The 15,134-nt window shown below is 41.5% G+C and overlaps 1 protein-coding gene and 1 long non-coding RNA gene across 6 annotated transcripts; one reads left to right on the forward strand and one right to left on the reverse strand.

Annotated features, from left to right (window-relative positions):
• Nucleotides 1-7,574: 7,574 nt before the first annotated feature.
• Nucleotides 7,575-14,899, reverse strand: LOC116917206 (flocculation protein FLO11). Of its 4 annotated transcripts, none has more exons than XM_045169471.1 (9): nucleotides 14,632-14,899; nucleotides 14,490-14,540; nucleotides 11,879-12,103; nucleotides 10,221-10,510; nucleotides 10,020-10,153; nucleotides 9,638-9,932; nucleotides 8,487-9,221; nucleotides 8,103-8,426; nucleotides 7,575-8,042 (listed from the first exon to the last, which is right to left on the reverse strand). In XM_045169471.1, exons 3-9 carry the CDS (start codon nucleotides 11,916-11,918, stop codon nucleotides 7,818-7,820), a joined length of 2,043 nt encoding a protein of 680 aa, XP_045025406.1. In that variant the 5' UTR covers nucleotides 11,919-12,103; nucleotides 14,490-14,540; nucleotides 14,632-14,899; the 3' UTR covers nucleotides 7,575-7,817. The 4 variants fall into 4 exon arrangements, with proteins under 4 accessions (XP_045025406.1, XP_032778473.2, XP_032778472.2 ...); XM_032922582.2 differs by having other exon boundaries at nucleotides 7,575-8,024; nucleotides 14,632-14,896; XM_032922581.2 differs by lacking the exons at nucleotides 14,490-14,540; nucleotides 14,632-14,899 and adding an exon at nucleotides 12,789-12,924.
• LOC116917207 lies at nucleotides 12,936-14,794 on the forward strand. 2 transcript variants are annotated; one of them, XR_004391054.2, is made up of 3 exons: nucleotides 12,936-13,031; nucleotides 13,300-14,375; nucleotides 14,441-14,794. It is a non-coding gene; the product is annotated as an uncharacterized LOC116917207 (long non-coding RNA). The 2 variants fall into 2 exon arrangements; XR_006643377.1 differs by having other exon boundaries at nucleotides 13,300-14,794.
• Nucleotides 14,900-15,134: the final 235 nt, after the last annotated feature.

Here is a 15,134-nt window from a genome sequence, read left to right on the forward strand (position 1 = left end):
CGAATCCAAAACTACGCGCCAGCAGACATTCCCCTTGCTTTTTCTTTGATAGATTCCTCAAGCTATTTTTACAATGTGATGCCTCTCTGCTGCGTGGATGTGTTAATGTCCAACCGGCTTGAACTTATTCTATTGGTCTCGCTGCAAATAAAAATAGTTGAAAGTCTTTTTTCTCAAACCCCAATCTAATATTTGAAATTAAGATTTTATTTGTTATTATTATTTTTTCGAGAACACTCGGATTGGTCAATTTCAATAATATTTGTTAGTTATATGGACGCTATCGAATGTCCTAACCCCAAGCGAAATAATAGAAAAAATAAAATACTTTTAATGAAATTGCTGACATGGAATTTCACTTTCACTTCAATCACATGAGGCCACTCTATATCAACTCGTCCCGGTCACCATCACCACCTCCTCTTGCCCTGCGTCTCTTTCTCTCGTCAGTTTCTCCTTTTTTCACCTTCTTCCTTGTTTTTTTGTTTTGCTTTTTTAATTTTCTTTTCTTTTTATTAAACACATTCCCTTTGATATTCTCATGTCTCGTTCATGGGTTATTTTCTACCCTTTTTACTTTCGTCTTGTTCCTTCCTGTTTTGTATTCAACCGCAACTGGACCGACTGGTATGACATCAGAATAAAAGAACGGGCCCCTTATACGTAGAACATGTTGACGCATGTCCGAAGTTGTCCCAACAACAAGCCGTTGCGGGAAAGTTGTGCACAATTTAGAAAGAAAGAAAAAGAAGCTATTCCATCAATCAATCAGATTTCGTACATGTCGCTGAACAAAAGGGACTTGTAAATCCAACCGCCATCGTTTTCACGGAACACAAACGACAGGGGGAAAAAAAAGGAGAAAAACTTTTCTAACGAAAAACAATTTCAGCGATTTGATGCATTTCAATTTATTTACAGCTCGCCCCGTTGCACGTGAATTTTCGTGATTTAAAGAAATAGAGATCACACCCTGCCCAGGGGTATACAGCACAGCGGCCAAATATATTGAATACAAATGCACCGCATGCTGAGCTCGTGACGTACACGACTGACATTCATCGTTGCAATACCAAATAGAATAAAAACAAAAGAACTACGACCACCGATGCCGCCAATGAACGCCATGCTATGCGTCCCAACCGTTGATGATCGTGATGACTCTATCGTGATGTGCCATCGTGATATCTGTCCGATCGTTTCGTTATATGCGCATAATAGTAAAAAGAAAATGGAAAGACACTTTCTTCTCTCTATATGTTTCTCTCTCTCTCTTTGGGTGGAGTGTGTATATAAAATACGATTAAGTGCGTACGCATTTGCCAGTTTTGACTGCGTGATGATGTCGAGCCGGCGTGATGTTAGCACAAAGCGAAAAACGAATAAAACCGGGACTTGAATATATTTGACAAACGAAACAAAAACGTCAATTATGGCGTCTATATTTTAGCAGATTGTTGGTTATTGTTCGCCGTTTAAGAAACATAAATACATAATTTATTTATGTGTAGGATGTTGCTTATTGAATAGAATCACTCGCTGTGTCCTCGCTCTCAAATGTCCCGTTCGTGCGTGCAAAATATTCGGAGAAAATCTGGCATGGAGAGAGAGAGAGCTGTGACGAAATGGGTATGTTCAGCAGACCACCACTTTCATGGAATCAACAGATCAGCCCAAAGTAGTGACGGCATACCGCGTTTTTTTTTTCTTTTTATGTTAAAAGACCCTCACGCTCCACCACATCGGGCCAACTACGGTTGACAATGTGATAACGCGATGAGAGCAGCAAAAAAAAAAAAAAAAAACACTTTTATTTCTTATCCATTTTTGCCATTTGCTTATTGCAAATCCTCTTTGACGCTTTTCCTTTTACTGCGATACATTTTTATTGTCTTATTAATGATTTTTCTTCAATTTTCATTTAGATAATCTTTCGTTTCTTTCTGACAGTGCCTAAGCTCGGCCTCTGTTTTAAAATGCTGTGGCGAAGAAGAAATGCATTGCCTCTAACGAATGATGACACGACATCCGAACCGATCGGAAATAGCAAAATCATCGGCCGCTGGAAGTCAAGGTCGGTTGATGATGGTCGAAAAAAAGGGGCATAAGGTCAGAAATATTTCTATGTGACCCTCACGAACGACAGGTAATACATATAGCTAACACGTTTACACGTTTACAAGCAAAAGAGAAAGACCGTATTTACCAAGGGTACACAATTGTTGTACAACATCCATAAGAATCAAAGACATCGCAGCCATAAACGGTGGCGGTTCAGGGTCCGAAAGATTTTCTGATGAAGCCTTTGCCTTATTTGCCTATATGCGAAAACAAAGCAAAAGTGTGTCGTTATGTACTTCTTCTTCTGTTTTTTTTTTAAATTTTTTTTATGATTTTATTATCACCTGACTGTTGATGACATTTCGTGAGTTTTCACTCTCTCTCTGGTTTTGTGTTCGTCATTCCGAATTGTCATCGTCCATAAAGAGCGAATTGCGCACGCGCATCTTGTAGTGGCAGGACCTGCAAACAGAGACGGTTAAAAACATGTCGAAGGGACAGACACAATGCGTGGGACGCAAAAACAAAGCAAAAAAAGAAATGACATTAAAAAGTGTGCAACATTGAGTTGGATGGCTCTCTCGGGCCGTGTTGTACGCAGGGCGTTTATGACGCGGCTTTTGCGCCCAAGGCTTCGTTTAGGCTGTTTGACGTTGGCCGTTGTCAGCCAGAAAAGACGGGCGCCGTCCGTTCGAGTCCCTGCAATAAAAATATGAAGAGGAGAAGTAGATATAGGGGAAAGAAAAAATAAAGAAGACACGGCTAGGGGTAGACGCGACGACGGCCGTGAAGTGAAAGTTTCCCAAGATCCTCGTGATGGAGTCGTCGCTGCTGTTAACTTGTACAGATTATAAAGCTCATAGTGTTTCCCCATCATCAGATATATAGCAGGTGGCAACACACAAGCATGGCCAACTCTTTCGTCTTTCTCATCTCTTGGCTTTCGTGCACTTTGCCAATACGTATAGCATTCAAATTGCACAAAAAGAAGCTTTTCTTCTTCTTTTCAACACGACAAAAATCAAAGATAACCATTTTCTTTTGGCATTTTTTTTGGGTGAGTTTTGTGTCCACGTACATAACAGCAATGACCAGACCGAGTGCCGTACACTGGTACGACAGAAGAAAGAAGAAGCTTGCGCCATTTCGTGCGGGACGGTGAACAAGACGGTCTTTCTATGCATTCGGCTGTTTAGAGCCAGCCATCAACGAATCGTGCCGACATTGCACGGCAATAAATAATGCATAAAAAAATGTAGTTGAAGAAATTCAAAAAAAAAAAAAAAATTGAGGGATTTCCACTAACTCGATCTCACGCAAGCAAACGACAATTTACCACCTCCGGCCCCGTTTGTGACTGGTTTTTGGGGCTTTCAGATTCAAATTCTTCTATTTTCATTGGTGCGTGTGTGTGTGTCCACCCAACGAAGAGAGAGGGACATGAAAAGCCAGAAGAGAGCGAAACACACACAATAGGAAAAAATATATAAGAGGAAAAGAAATCTTTCCTTCTTCATTTTTTCTCTCTCTCTCTCCCCCTATTCAAAAGACTAACTTTTACTTTCGCTCTCTAACGTCTTTGATATATAGCCTGAAACGTATTGATGTTGTATATTAAAAGTAAAGAACGAAGAATAGGACACAAAATAAAAAAAACTTGACTGGACGTCATCCAGCGAAACGGATTTTCCCTCAACACGTAAGATCTCAACTGATGGCTTTTGGAAAGCAGCAGCAACCGATAGAGTCCGCAGTCGAGTTACAAGATGAGAACTCAGGAACGTCAGATTTTTTTAGCCTAGAGAGAGAGAGAGAGAGATCTGTCTCTTTGGGTAACCTTTCACAGTCACCAGAAGATAACAAAAAATTATGCAAAAAAAAAACAACAACAAACAAACAACTAAAAATATGATGAAACAAACAGAGAGGGGACTTTTCTTTTCAGAAAGGCGAAAATTCGTCATGTGTTATTCTCTCTCTTTCTAAAAAGGGAGCATTGATGTTGGAAAAAGTTAAATATTTGCGCAAAGAGCTTATAAGCTGTTGCGGTGATGGAGAAACAAGTTTTCGGCGTCCGCAGTCTCTAAAATTCTTTGGATGTTTTAGCAACGTGTAAAATACCAAGCGCCCAACTGCAAATGCGTCCCTCCCGGGCTCAGGTAAATCTGTAACAAGACGGAAGCATTTCTCCAGTATACATTTCAAAAACCTGAATCAAACTGTTCAAAGGATTTTGTCAAGCGATTGTTGTTTGTTTTGTTTTTTTCCCCGCTTTTCTGTCTAAAATTATGGATGGCTAATATTCATCTTTCTTTTCAATTCACTGATACTGTGATTATTTTTGTTCGTGGCTCGCGGCTCATCATGTAGTAGATAGATCCGATCTTCGACACCATGTCCGAGAAGCAGGTCAACGTGCGTGTCTTGATTAAAAGAGGGGAAAAAAATAATAGAAGCAAAGGTCTTCCAGTGAAAAGAGGAGGGCGAAACTGAATTATTCCTTTGACTGGCCCGTTTTGTGTGTAGCGTTATAGACGCCATTGTTCCCGGCAGCTAGCGACGCCGGTTTGGCTACGCACGAGCGAGAGATAGCAGAGAAAGTGACAGTTTCATCAGTTAATCTCTTGATGATTGGAATCTTTTTCTTCCCCTCTACTTCTTAGTAATAATTATAATTATAATAATGTTATTTTTTTTTGCAGTATATTCTTTTGCGCGATCTCTTTCGCGTAACACTTTGCCCTTTTCCTATTCGATTATTACATTTCCTTGAAATGCATATCCAAATAGGTGCGTGTTGTGTCAGTGCCCCGGGACTGCATAAATAAAAATATCATTTATGTAACCCAACAAGAGATGTCTTGCAGTCAGGTGTCCGTGATGTCGTGGAATTTCTTGTCTCTCTCTCTCTCTCTCTCTCCTTATCTTCGATTCGGGGCTGTTACTCATGTTTATACATCATGATAGTGATACTGCCACTCCCAATCCCTTTTTTAAAGGGAATGATCTCCTGTCGTTCGTGTTAAGATCCAGACCGAGGTTTTACACTAGAATACGAAATGTTCCACACACACACACACACACACACACAGACAGACAAATGATAACAGAAATCGAGATAATTATTTCAGAGTCGTCGATGACATATGCTTAGAAACAAAGAATAAAACTTATCAATAATTTATTTATTTATTTATTTTTTTAAACCCGGAAACTGGAATCAAAGTAGGCGTGAATGATGAATCGATGTTGAAGACAAACACGTTAAGTTGTTCTTTGAATTTCGAAATATCATCACCCGGTTCGTCGGGAAGAAAAAACATAAGCGGCACAACAACAACAAAAAAAAAAGCGGAACAAAAATGTTTCATTCACGCTTGATTTAGTATCTGAATAATTAAATCCTGTACGTATCGAATAACGAAACGCATGAACGCCGTGTTTGGTTCAATATAAAAAAAAAAAAAAAAAGGTAAACTTTCTCCGATAATGATGGGCCCACTGCTGTGTGCATGTAGACGTCTAACTGCTTTTGACTCTGATAAACGGTGCCGTCTGTTTGCGACTCGTTTCTGCTTAAATTCCATTCCGGATGAACTAAATTCTGTGATAACCGCAAATATACATAACTGCATATAAAAATGTAGTGGCAATGATTTTTCGGGGCCGGTTAATCAGTTGACATGGGAATTGAAATGTTGAAACGTTTACATCAGCGGAACAAAAACGAATGGCAATGAAACTCGTGAGGTATAAGAAAAACAAAAACGTCAGATGCTAACGACGGCGTGAATATAAAAAAAAAAAAATAACGAACGTCCGCCTTGAAAAGAAGAAAGAGACGCAAGATAATAATGAGACAATTGAGTGGAAAGGATCGTGACGATCAATTTGGCACTCACGTACATAATACTAACGTCCGGATCAATCCAGTATGGCGCCTCATCGTCCAGCAACGGACAAGGGCGTACAACGGGAGGTGGTGCACAACAAACTTTCTCGACTACACAGCGCCATCATGTCGCCCTCCGTTTTCACTTTTACTTCTACCTTTAAACGAAAAGAAACAAGAAATAACAAAAACAAAACCAGAAGGAACAAGGAAGTTCAAAGGAAAAACGCGCATTTTTTTTCATAAACAAAAGCAAAACGTTGACAAACAACTAAAGCATCCGTTGAATCTTGATACTATCGCGATGTGTATGTAACCGTGTTTTTATTTCTTTCATATCATTGACACACACACACAAAAATTACGATGGAATCCCTGATTGGAAAATTGCATAAACTTTTCTTCTTGTTCGCTTTGGTGGACTGGCGTGTTTTTGGCTTGGATCCAGTTATGTTTTTTTTTTTTAAATCCCTCGAAGGAAACCTCTAATTAACAACCATTGATCTTCCAACTTTTACGTGGTTGCTGCCTGTCACCAGTATAAGCGATGAAATTAATAATTGGAAAAAAAAAAAATGTTTTTTTGGTGGTCCGCAATTTCTCATTTTGTTGGCTCAACTTTCAGTTGGGGAAGTACGGGTAAAAACGAAAAGAGCTCTCTCCGATGGTTGTTTAATACTTTTTCCAGCATCAATTGCCACAATTAGTAACAGACGATCGTCACCCTTTTTGCGCGAATCGTGAAAACACGTAATATCCCTTTAACGATGGGAACTGTTTTGCCTCCATTGGCTAATCTCCAATCGAATGAGGTGGAGAAACACAAAGAAAGGGAGGGTGAAAGTTTGCTGTTGTGGTACTACCGTGTGTGTGTGAATTCATTAAAACAGGGAGGAGCTTCCAGAAAGATGTCGAGTGAAGTGAAGTTGTAAGAAACTTACCGACCATGTCGGAAGATGGAGGTTGCGTGCATTTTCGTTCTTTGATTGGGTCATATTCCGGCCGAAGGAAAAGAAGGTTTTAAAAATAAACAAATTGGAAATGGAAGATTGCCGTATCATCGTCGGCTGCTTGTATAGCTAAAGCTTTCTCGGTCTTTTCTTTTATCGAAATGATCTCACTCACGCTGACTCGTCAACAGTCTACATTTTAACGGTCATTGGGCTATGGGATTGAGGAAGTCGAGCATTGTCCTTTATAGCATAGATCAACAATCCTTGGGCTATTTATTCAATACGCAGAATGGCAATATAAAAATAGATTTTACCTACTATGCGGAGCCATGAATGTATTGTCCGCAATTCGAAGAATTTTCTTTTCTCAACTATACGTGGAAATGAGTTTTGCATGCAATCAAGTCCTTTTTTATTCCTAGTTTATTTTCCTAAATTGCAGACACTTGAACAAAGAAATTGGAAAAAGGGAAGATTCATCAGTAAACCAAGAGGTTGTCATTGTACATACAACGCATTCATGAATCAGAAGTATCAGGGCACTGAACCTTTTGGATGATGGAAGAATCACATGTTCGATAGAAGGTCGTTCGTTTACTGATACTGTTCACCGTAACCTATCGTGTTTTTATCGACATGGCTGGATGTAATAATATAAGAATGGATGATTTATAATTATATTTAATTGTATTCGTGCATTTATTTAAACATTTGCGCTTTCGTGTTGATGCGTGTTTTCAATGTGGCGTTCACGTGAGGGACAATGAGGCACGTGATTCCCCGATTTTTGAACCAAATTTTCTCATCTTTTTTTTTTTTTATAATTATTATTTTACTTTACGTTAATTTTTCCGTTTGTGGCGAATGTTGGGCTCAAATTTAAAGGGAAAGGGCCAAATGTGTGTGAAAAATCAAGCGCGTTGTGGGAAAACACGAGAAAATAAATGAATCAGAGACCACTGGCTCTCGCCGTGGTCCTCATCAAAGTTTGTTGACTCTTCCAGCATGACGCGGGATGTTTCAGGCGCAATCAGATCTCTTCCTTGCCGCGAATTTTCTTCCGTCCCAATAACATCTGTCTGCGCATCCAACTCGACTTCAGATACTGGTTGTGGACCCTTTTGTACAGAAAGAATCTAATGTAAAATGATTCTTCATACACCAAAATCAAACGCAAACATTTTCAAATTTCATACTCGTCTTTGAGCGCCTCTCCTCACTGCCGGAGCAGCTGTAACGACTGGCTCCTCTTCCACTACCGGAGAAGCTTGTGGTCTGGAACGCAGTCTCGAACGAACTGCCGCCCGTGTGGTAGGAGCTTCTTCCGGCGCAGGAGAAGCAACTTCGACTACGACAGGCGCTTCGGTCGCAACAGCCTCTTCTTCGACAACAACGACAGGCGCTTCCGTAGTGGGACGAGCACGGGCCGTGTTCAAAGGTCTCGAAGGCCTGGCTCTGGTTGTCCGTCTAGTTGGTGCTGGCGTTGTTGTGGTCGTAGTTGTAGTCTTAACTGTTGTTGCCTATCGAACAAAGAGAAGCCATTAAAACACTGGCGGCCATCAGGATTTTGTTTGACTTACTTGAGTAACTGCTGGCGCTTCATTAACGACTTCGTCCACTATTTCATCGTATTCGTTGAAGATGTCCTGAGATGGCGCGGTGGTTGTTGAACTTCTCCGCTTCAGAATGTTGACAACGGATGTCCTGCGATTGAATAAAGAAGGATTGGGTTTCGAAGGCAATTGAATCGGTTCTTCTTCGACGGCTGGCGCTAATGTAGTCGTTGATGTCGATGCAACAGTCGTCGACGTTGTGCTGGATTGCGAAAATCTTGTTCCACTGCCTCTCAATGATCCATTTGGTCTTCTGGGACGTGGGGCAGGAGTAGTAACTGGTTCGATGATTTCCTCGTCAAGGAATACCTCGTCATCGATAAACTCCTCGACCAAAGGCGCTGATGTCGTCGTCGTGGATGTCGTTGACATCTTTGGACGTCTGACACGTCTCTTTGTCGTCGGTTTTTGAGTTGTTGTTGTGGTGGTAGTGACCACTTCCACCCCCAGTTCACCATCGACGTAGTCGACATATTCGTACTCGTCTTCGGCAGGCAGGACAGTCGTCGTCGATGGAGTTGTCGTTTTCACCGGTTGCTGTTTCTTGCCTTCGCTGTTTGGAACGGGTGGACGGATCCTCGGTGGGGGTCGGTTGTTGTTGAAAATGTTGAGCTTGTTGCCTTGTCCTGAATTCGGCTTGTTTTGTTGTTGTTGTCTTCCACCACCCGTTTTGGCCGGTCTAACTGGCGCAGCAACTCCTTCCTAAAAGGAGGGAAGAAAATTTATGTACAGAAGATAATTGAATTCATTTTGAGAGTTTCCCGCTTTCTGTATGTCCTATAATTCTTTCAAGCGCAATCTCTCAAACCGGAATGATGAGTTTCCCATCGAAATCAAAACTTTGCAGTAAATAGATCAAAAAGAAATTTGTTTTATTCTCTTCTGGTTTGAGTTCAGCTAGTTCTTCCCGTATGCTGTAAAAAAAAACGACTTATGTTACAGTGACCGAATTATGCCTCCTACTTACCAATCATAGACTCTTCTATTACCCTATTCTACTATGGTTATTCAACTGTCAGCTATTCAGGTGACAATAGAAATTTCGTTCAAAAATATTCCTTCTCCATTTCAAATAAAAAAAATTTTTTTTTTTCGATTCCATGGGCTATTTTCCTCACCTCAATTGGGGCTTTTGATGGTTTGGCTTTCGCCGTTCCGTTTCCTGCTGCAGCCGGATCTTCTTCCTCGTTGGCCGGAGCGTCGTAGTACTCTTGATAGTCGTAGTCGTAATAATCGTCGTAGTAAACGGGTCGGCGTTTGCCTTGTGGACGACGGAAACGTCCACCTTGAGGACGGCCTGGTGGCGGTACCTCACGGCCTGACTCATCGACGAAACGGGTTCGTACCACGACAACCTGAGGCGCCGGCGTCGGTGCGGGCGTTGTAGACGCTTCTTTGTAAAGCGCTTCGTTCCTTCACGATGGAGGTCACACCAAAAATCGAAAAGAGAAATTGAGGTTGTAAATAAAAATACGAGCAAGTGTCACATCAATAACAGACCTGTCGTAGAACAAAGGCGAATTGTCGCAATCCACTTCATTGGCGAACTGGCAATTGAAAATCTTTTGGTCGAAGGCGGTGAAGTTTGCGCACATGAAGTCGTAGCGTTGGCCGAACAGACATTGATGATAAACCTGTGGGCATCATCGATGGAAAGAGTTTGATTTTGTTTGAAATGAAGGGCAACTTGTTGTGAATTACTTGACATTTATGGAAGACGCTTGCGTAAAAGCCATCGAGGCGATTGTCGCATTCGAAATTCATCTCGTCACGACCGGGCATTTTGTAGTAAAATGGATAATTGCTGAGATTGTAGCCGTTTAGAGCAGGCGGAAGATTCGGATCCCAAATGTAGTCGATCTGCGGGATGCCCGTTAATGGCGGCCGAGTGGATCCTTCTACAACGTTGGCCGGAACATCTTCGACAACATCAGATTTCACCTCTTCGAGTTTCACCTCTTGGCACGAGACCATCAACGTCAGACCTAAAACTTTTTTTTTTTTTAAAGGAAAACGGAGAGGGGGAAAAAAAAATGAGGTTACACGTTTCTGTTTTGCTGTTGTTTGACGGAGACTGTGGGCAGAGATTGGCCGCAGTTTGGGTTTATTTCGCCTTTTGCGAAAGTGTTCCACTAAAAGTCGGTGTAATCAGGCCCATCAGCTATATAATAATACTCGTCTGCCATGAACGTGTGTCTGATGGAAAGTCGATCTTTTAGTTTCATTTCTATTTTCTATCCCTGACGTCAATTTCACGTACTACTGAATTTATTTATTTATTATTTTTTTTTTGCAACAAGTTCCGAAAACATGTAAGACCTAAATATAGGTCAGTGTGATTGCCATTTCTAATCCGTGTTTGTGGCCTTTTTTTTTTTTTTGGTCTTCGCTCATCCCCTCCCGCTTCTTGGATCACGAATTTTTGTTGTTGTTGTGTTTCGGCTTCTTTGCTTAGTTTTTGTGTACAACCTGCCAGGGCTCACGACCGAGAACAAAGCTGTAGCCCACCAGCATATAGAGTCGTTTGAATTTTTCTGTGTCTGACATGTTGGTCTACTGCTGACTCATGAGGCCGATACATGCTAAAATGGCATGTGTAGAACACACAGCGGGGAAGGCAAACACGGATCAAGAATTTCAAAAAGAGCTGAATTTGATGTCAAAATTAACTTTTAGTACCCCGGTATGTGATTTTTAATTATAATAAAAGACAAAGAAGACAAAGCTTTTGGCGATTGTGACAAGACTTGCAGAGGGCGAGCTAATCGAGGTCATTCTTTTCAGGGCTGTGAGTGGGATTTCCAATTTCAACAGCAAATCAAGCACGAGACTGTCGGGGGGAAAAGAACTACGTGCTTCTATGTCAGTGACTTTCACTAGTGGACTGGGACGGAAAAACGAGTCTTTTCGGGTCTCGCGAGCGATTTCACGTTTGTGCTTCTCTCTTCGTCCTTAGCCAGCACAGAGGTAGACACACACACACACAGAGAAGGGATTTCTTTTCTAACAGAAAAAGTGGAGTTTTAAAGAAGAGAGAGGGCTGCTTTTATGGATGCAGCTCGGGTATCCAAAAAGACTTAATACAGCTGCGTGTGTGTTTACCGTGAAGCGGGTGAATTCATAATATTAATCCAATAAAATTCTTTCTCTTCTTTCTGCTTGAACGTAATCTGCTTTCGAGAGAGAAAGTCACATTTTTTTTAAAAAATAATTTCATAGAAAAGTTGGGGGGATTTGCGCTTGATCGGTGGAAAAGGCCGTAATGTTCAAGTCGTGGTTGTTTGTGTTGTTCATTTTCGAGGGAAAGCCCGAAAAACAAAAAGTGAAAGAAAGTGCTAATGATTTTTAAATGCACTCACCCATCATAATGGCCGACGCGAAAGAGAAGGTGAACGCCATTTTTCCTTATATGTTCTCGCGCGGACTCGATGACACACCTGTTGTTTCTATTTAGCGACAGCCAATGACCAGCCACACAATTGTTCTTTCTCTGTAAAGGATCAGGCCGAGACCAACTGGATCGGGTTGATCACGCCTGCACGGCTGCAGAAATCCAACAATTACAGGGCACCACCAACGAGGACCTGTTGGTTAGAGTAGACACACACGCACACGGTGGAGAGGGGACAAAAGAAAGAGAGAGACATATAACACTTGAGTATAATAAATACAAAAACACACAATGGGGAAAGTGGTTGCCCGGTAAGGTACGCCTCACTCAAAAGAACACACTGGAACTAAGAAACGACGAGCCACTACAACTAGACAACGGACAGTGCTAGGACCAAATAAGCCGATGAGAAACCTCGGCAATGCCTTAAATCAACTACTGTATTGGTAGGGGGGGGATTGCGGAAGGGCAAAACAAAAAGAGAGAGAGAGATGGATTGAAAGTTAAAACAACTCCAGTGCCAACCCTCGCACCTTTCTATTGATTTGATTGTGTCTCACGAGTTTGGGTGTGACCCACTTTTCACGACGATGGTGACGCGTACGATCGACAGCCCTTCGTAATTGGGATGGTCGTCTATCTTTTTTGGCAAGTCGCCCAAAGAAAAACCCCAACCCGGATGGGATTATTTCGGTTTGAGAACGAAACACGTTGGACACGCAACGAGTTGACGGTTGTTAAACTGACAAGTTTTTTACGGGTGATTTAAAGGTAATAGAGAGCCACAACAGAACTCAAGGTAAATCCTTAATAAAATTCAAAAACAAAGCGCAACGAAATGACGAGAGAAGCGGACTCGTTGGCGCGGATGGACTTACTAGACTAGTCGGTCGCCCTCCTCTCATAAATTGTCCGAGAGAAAGTGAAACGGGTTCTCTCTCGTCGCTCTTTTCGGGTCTGACTGCGAGTGTGTTTGCGTTTCTATCTCTTTTATCTTTCCTACCATTATGTTCGTCTTCTCACAGATTCCGGCCTCGAAATAAAACTAGAGCCCCACTTGAGAATGGGGGGGGGGGAATACAAAAGGCTACACCTTCGCTATGGGCGAAACTAACGACAAGGTTACCCATTTTGATTTTCCTTTTTCGTCCTCTACTCTGTTGTTTCTTTCTCTCTTTCACAATTTCTTTTTTTTTTGTGCTTTTGATCGATCGATTTCTTCGAATTTCTTTGTTTCCCTTTTAAAAAAAAATACATAAATTACTGTTTTAATTCGTTGTATCCCATTCGACAAATTAATTTTTGTTTCATATTTTTCCCCCACCTCCTCATCATACGCTTTTGTATGAAGAAATTGAAAAATTTGATGTTGAACGATTTTCCTTTCAGCTGTTCGAGAGCCTCAACGGCTGCTGGGACTTCTTTTGGTTGTGTGCGCGCCCTGCTGCGTTGGCCTACAGCTAGCAGGAATGAAATTCATCGACACACTTTTTATGATTGTTGTATACTTTTCCCACGTCTCTCTTTCTAGAAAGATGGTCATCAAAAAGTCGGTTCGGCTATAATACAAAAGAAGTCGACGGAAAACTAGGTTCTGCTGTCTGATGATCGACTATACCCATCTGGCCTGCCGACAGCCCATCCTCATCTTTAAAACGGTTGATCATCTTATTCATTCATTCATTCCTTCATTCTTTGTGTGTGTATGTGTGTGTGCAAGATTTTAATGTACAGTATTTTGAGTTGAAGAAAGCGCTACGCCCAAGATATTCATCGCAGATCGGCCTCAAACTGTACACGCGTGCGTGCAGCAACGTCCGTAATGGTCATAAGAACTTCACGGGTACAAACAACAACGACGGTGAAATGGAAGAGAAATCCCATCCAATCATCCTGTCGGTGTACAACTTCTGTTCCAACCGTGTTATTCTCTTCCCTAACCATACTACTGTCGGTATGTGAAGCACAAAATAGATACACACGCACTCTCTCTCTTCAAGAGTCTCCCCCCGGAAAAAAGAAAATGCTGTTCATCTTATGATATCTAGACTTCGCATTTTCAATGAGAAACAAGCAGGAAATACCTTGAGACTACTTTTGTTTTTTCCTCAAAAGATCTGATTAGGTTGGATATACTAAAAACGAGGAAGAAAAGAGTGGAGGCAACGCATTTTACAAGGACGGTTTTTGTCGTCTAATAAGGCGCGTCTGAATATCCGAAATTCCGATAGTTTGCACGTATTGGGCGGGGTCGCATGGAGTAAAGATGACCTCGAGTGATTTCCCGTTTAAAGAGTGATTATTTTCCCGAACCGAAAACATGCGTCATGAGAATAGAAAGGTTGTAGAGTCGGTACGTTATCTGGACATTGATGGACAGCATTTTGACTTTCGCCAAGGCGTCACAAGGCCACACAACCAGTGACGCACATTACAATAGCTAACCTAATCGGTCCGGAGAATACGTACGTAATATATTGCAAAGTCCATGCCAATTTGATAATTTAAACAATCGCAATCACTTCCATAGTTGGAAAATGTCAAGTCTCTTGCAAATGAACAAAATCAAAAGGACTTACCTTGCAACAGCGACGTATGCAGGACGGAAGCAAATCCAACTGGGTGTAGATCTGATTTGAAAAAAAAAAAACCAGCGAAAACAGATGAGAAAACAAATGAGTTTGATGTCACCATCAAAATAAACATTTAAAAAAAACTAACCGGTAGACAATAAAACAATTTTGTAGAGTGGGTAGTATTATTTTAGACTGCCGGTCGCAACGGCTGACCGATGACTTGTGAGCCTGTCTGGTCAGTAACGCGGGATCAAGTGGAGATCTGGTGACTGGGACATCAGGTGAGTAAAGATTCGGAATAGAAAAAACAAAAAACCAAAACCAAAATCCTGGAATTACTCGATTCCCTTTCTCTCTGACTTGCAGCTATCCCAACTGTTGTCAGACGGACAAGAACAAGCAACCAGCAGGTCAGATAATGCAATAGGACAAGACGACTACAGTCACCGCCACACCACCGGCGAGTAGCAACAACAAAACAAAATAGAAGGGAGTCCCTGTTTGTTTTTTTTTTAGGTTTTCTTTTTTCTCTAAAGTAGCGAGAGGTGAATGGAGAGCGGCCCAAGTACGGCCGGCGGACGGTGGTGTTTGAAGCTACTAGGTTTGTTTTTTTTCTTCTTTCTCTTCTCTCTTTCTATTTGTGTATAA

This window comes from Daphnia magna, linkage group LG2, assembly GCF_020631705.1.
Source record: "Daphnia magna isolate NIES linkage group LG2, ASM2063170v1.1, whole genome shotgun sequence".
Classification (NCBI taxonomy): Eukaryota; Metazoa; Arthropoda; class Branchiopoda; order Diplostraca; family Daphniidae; genus Daphnia; species Daphnia magna.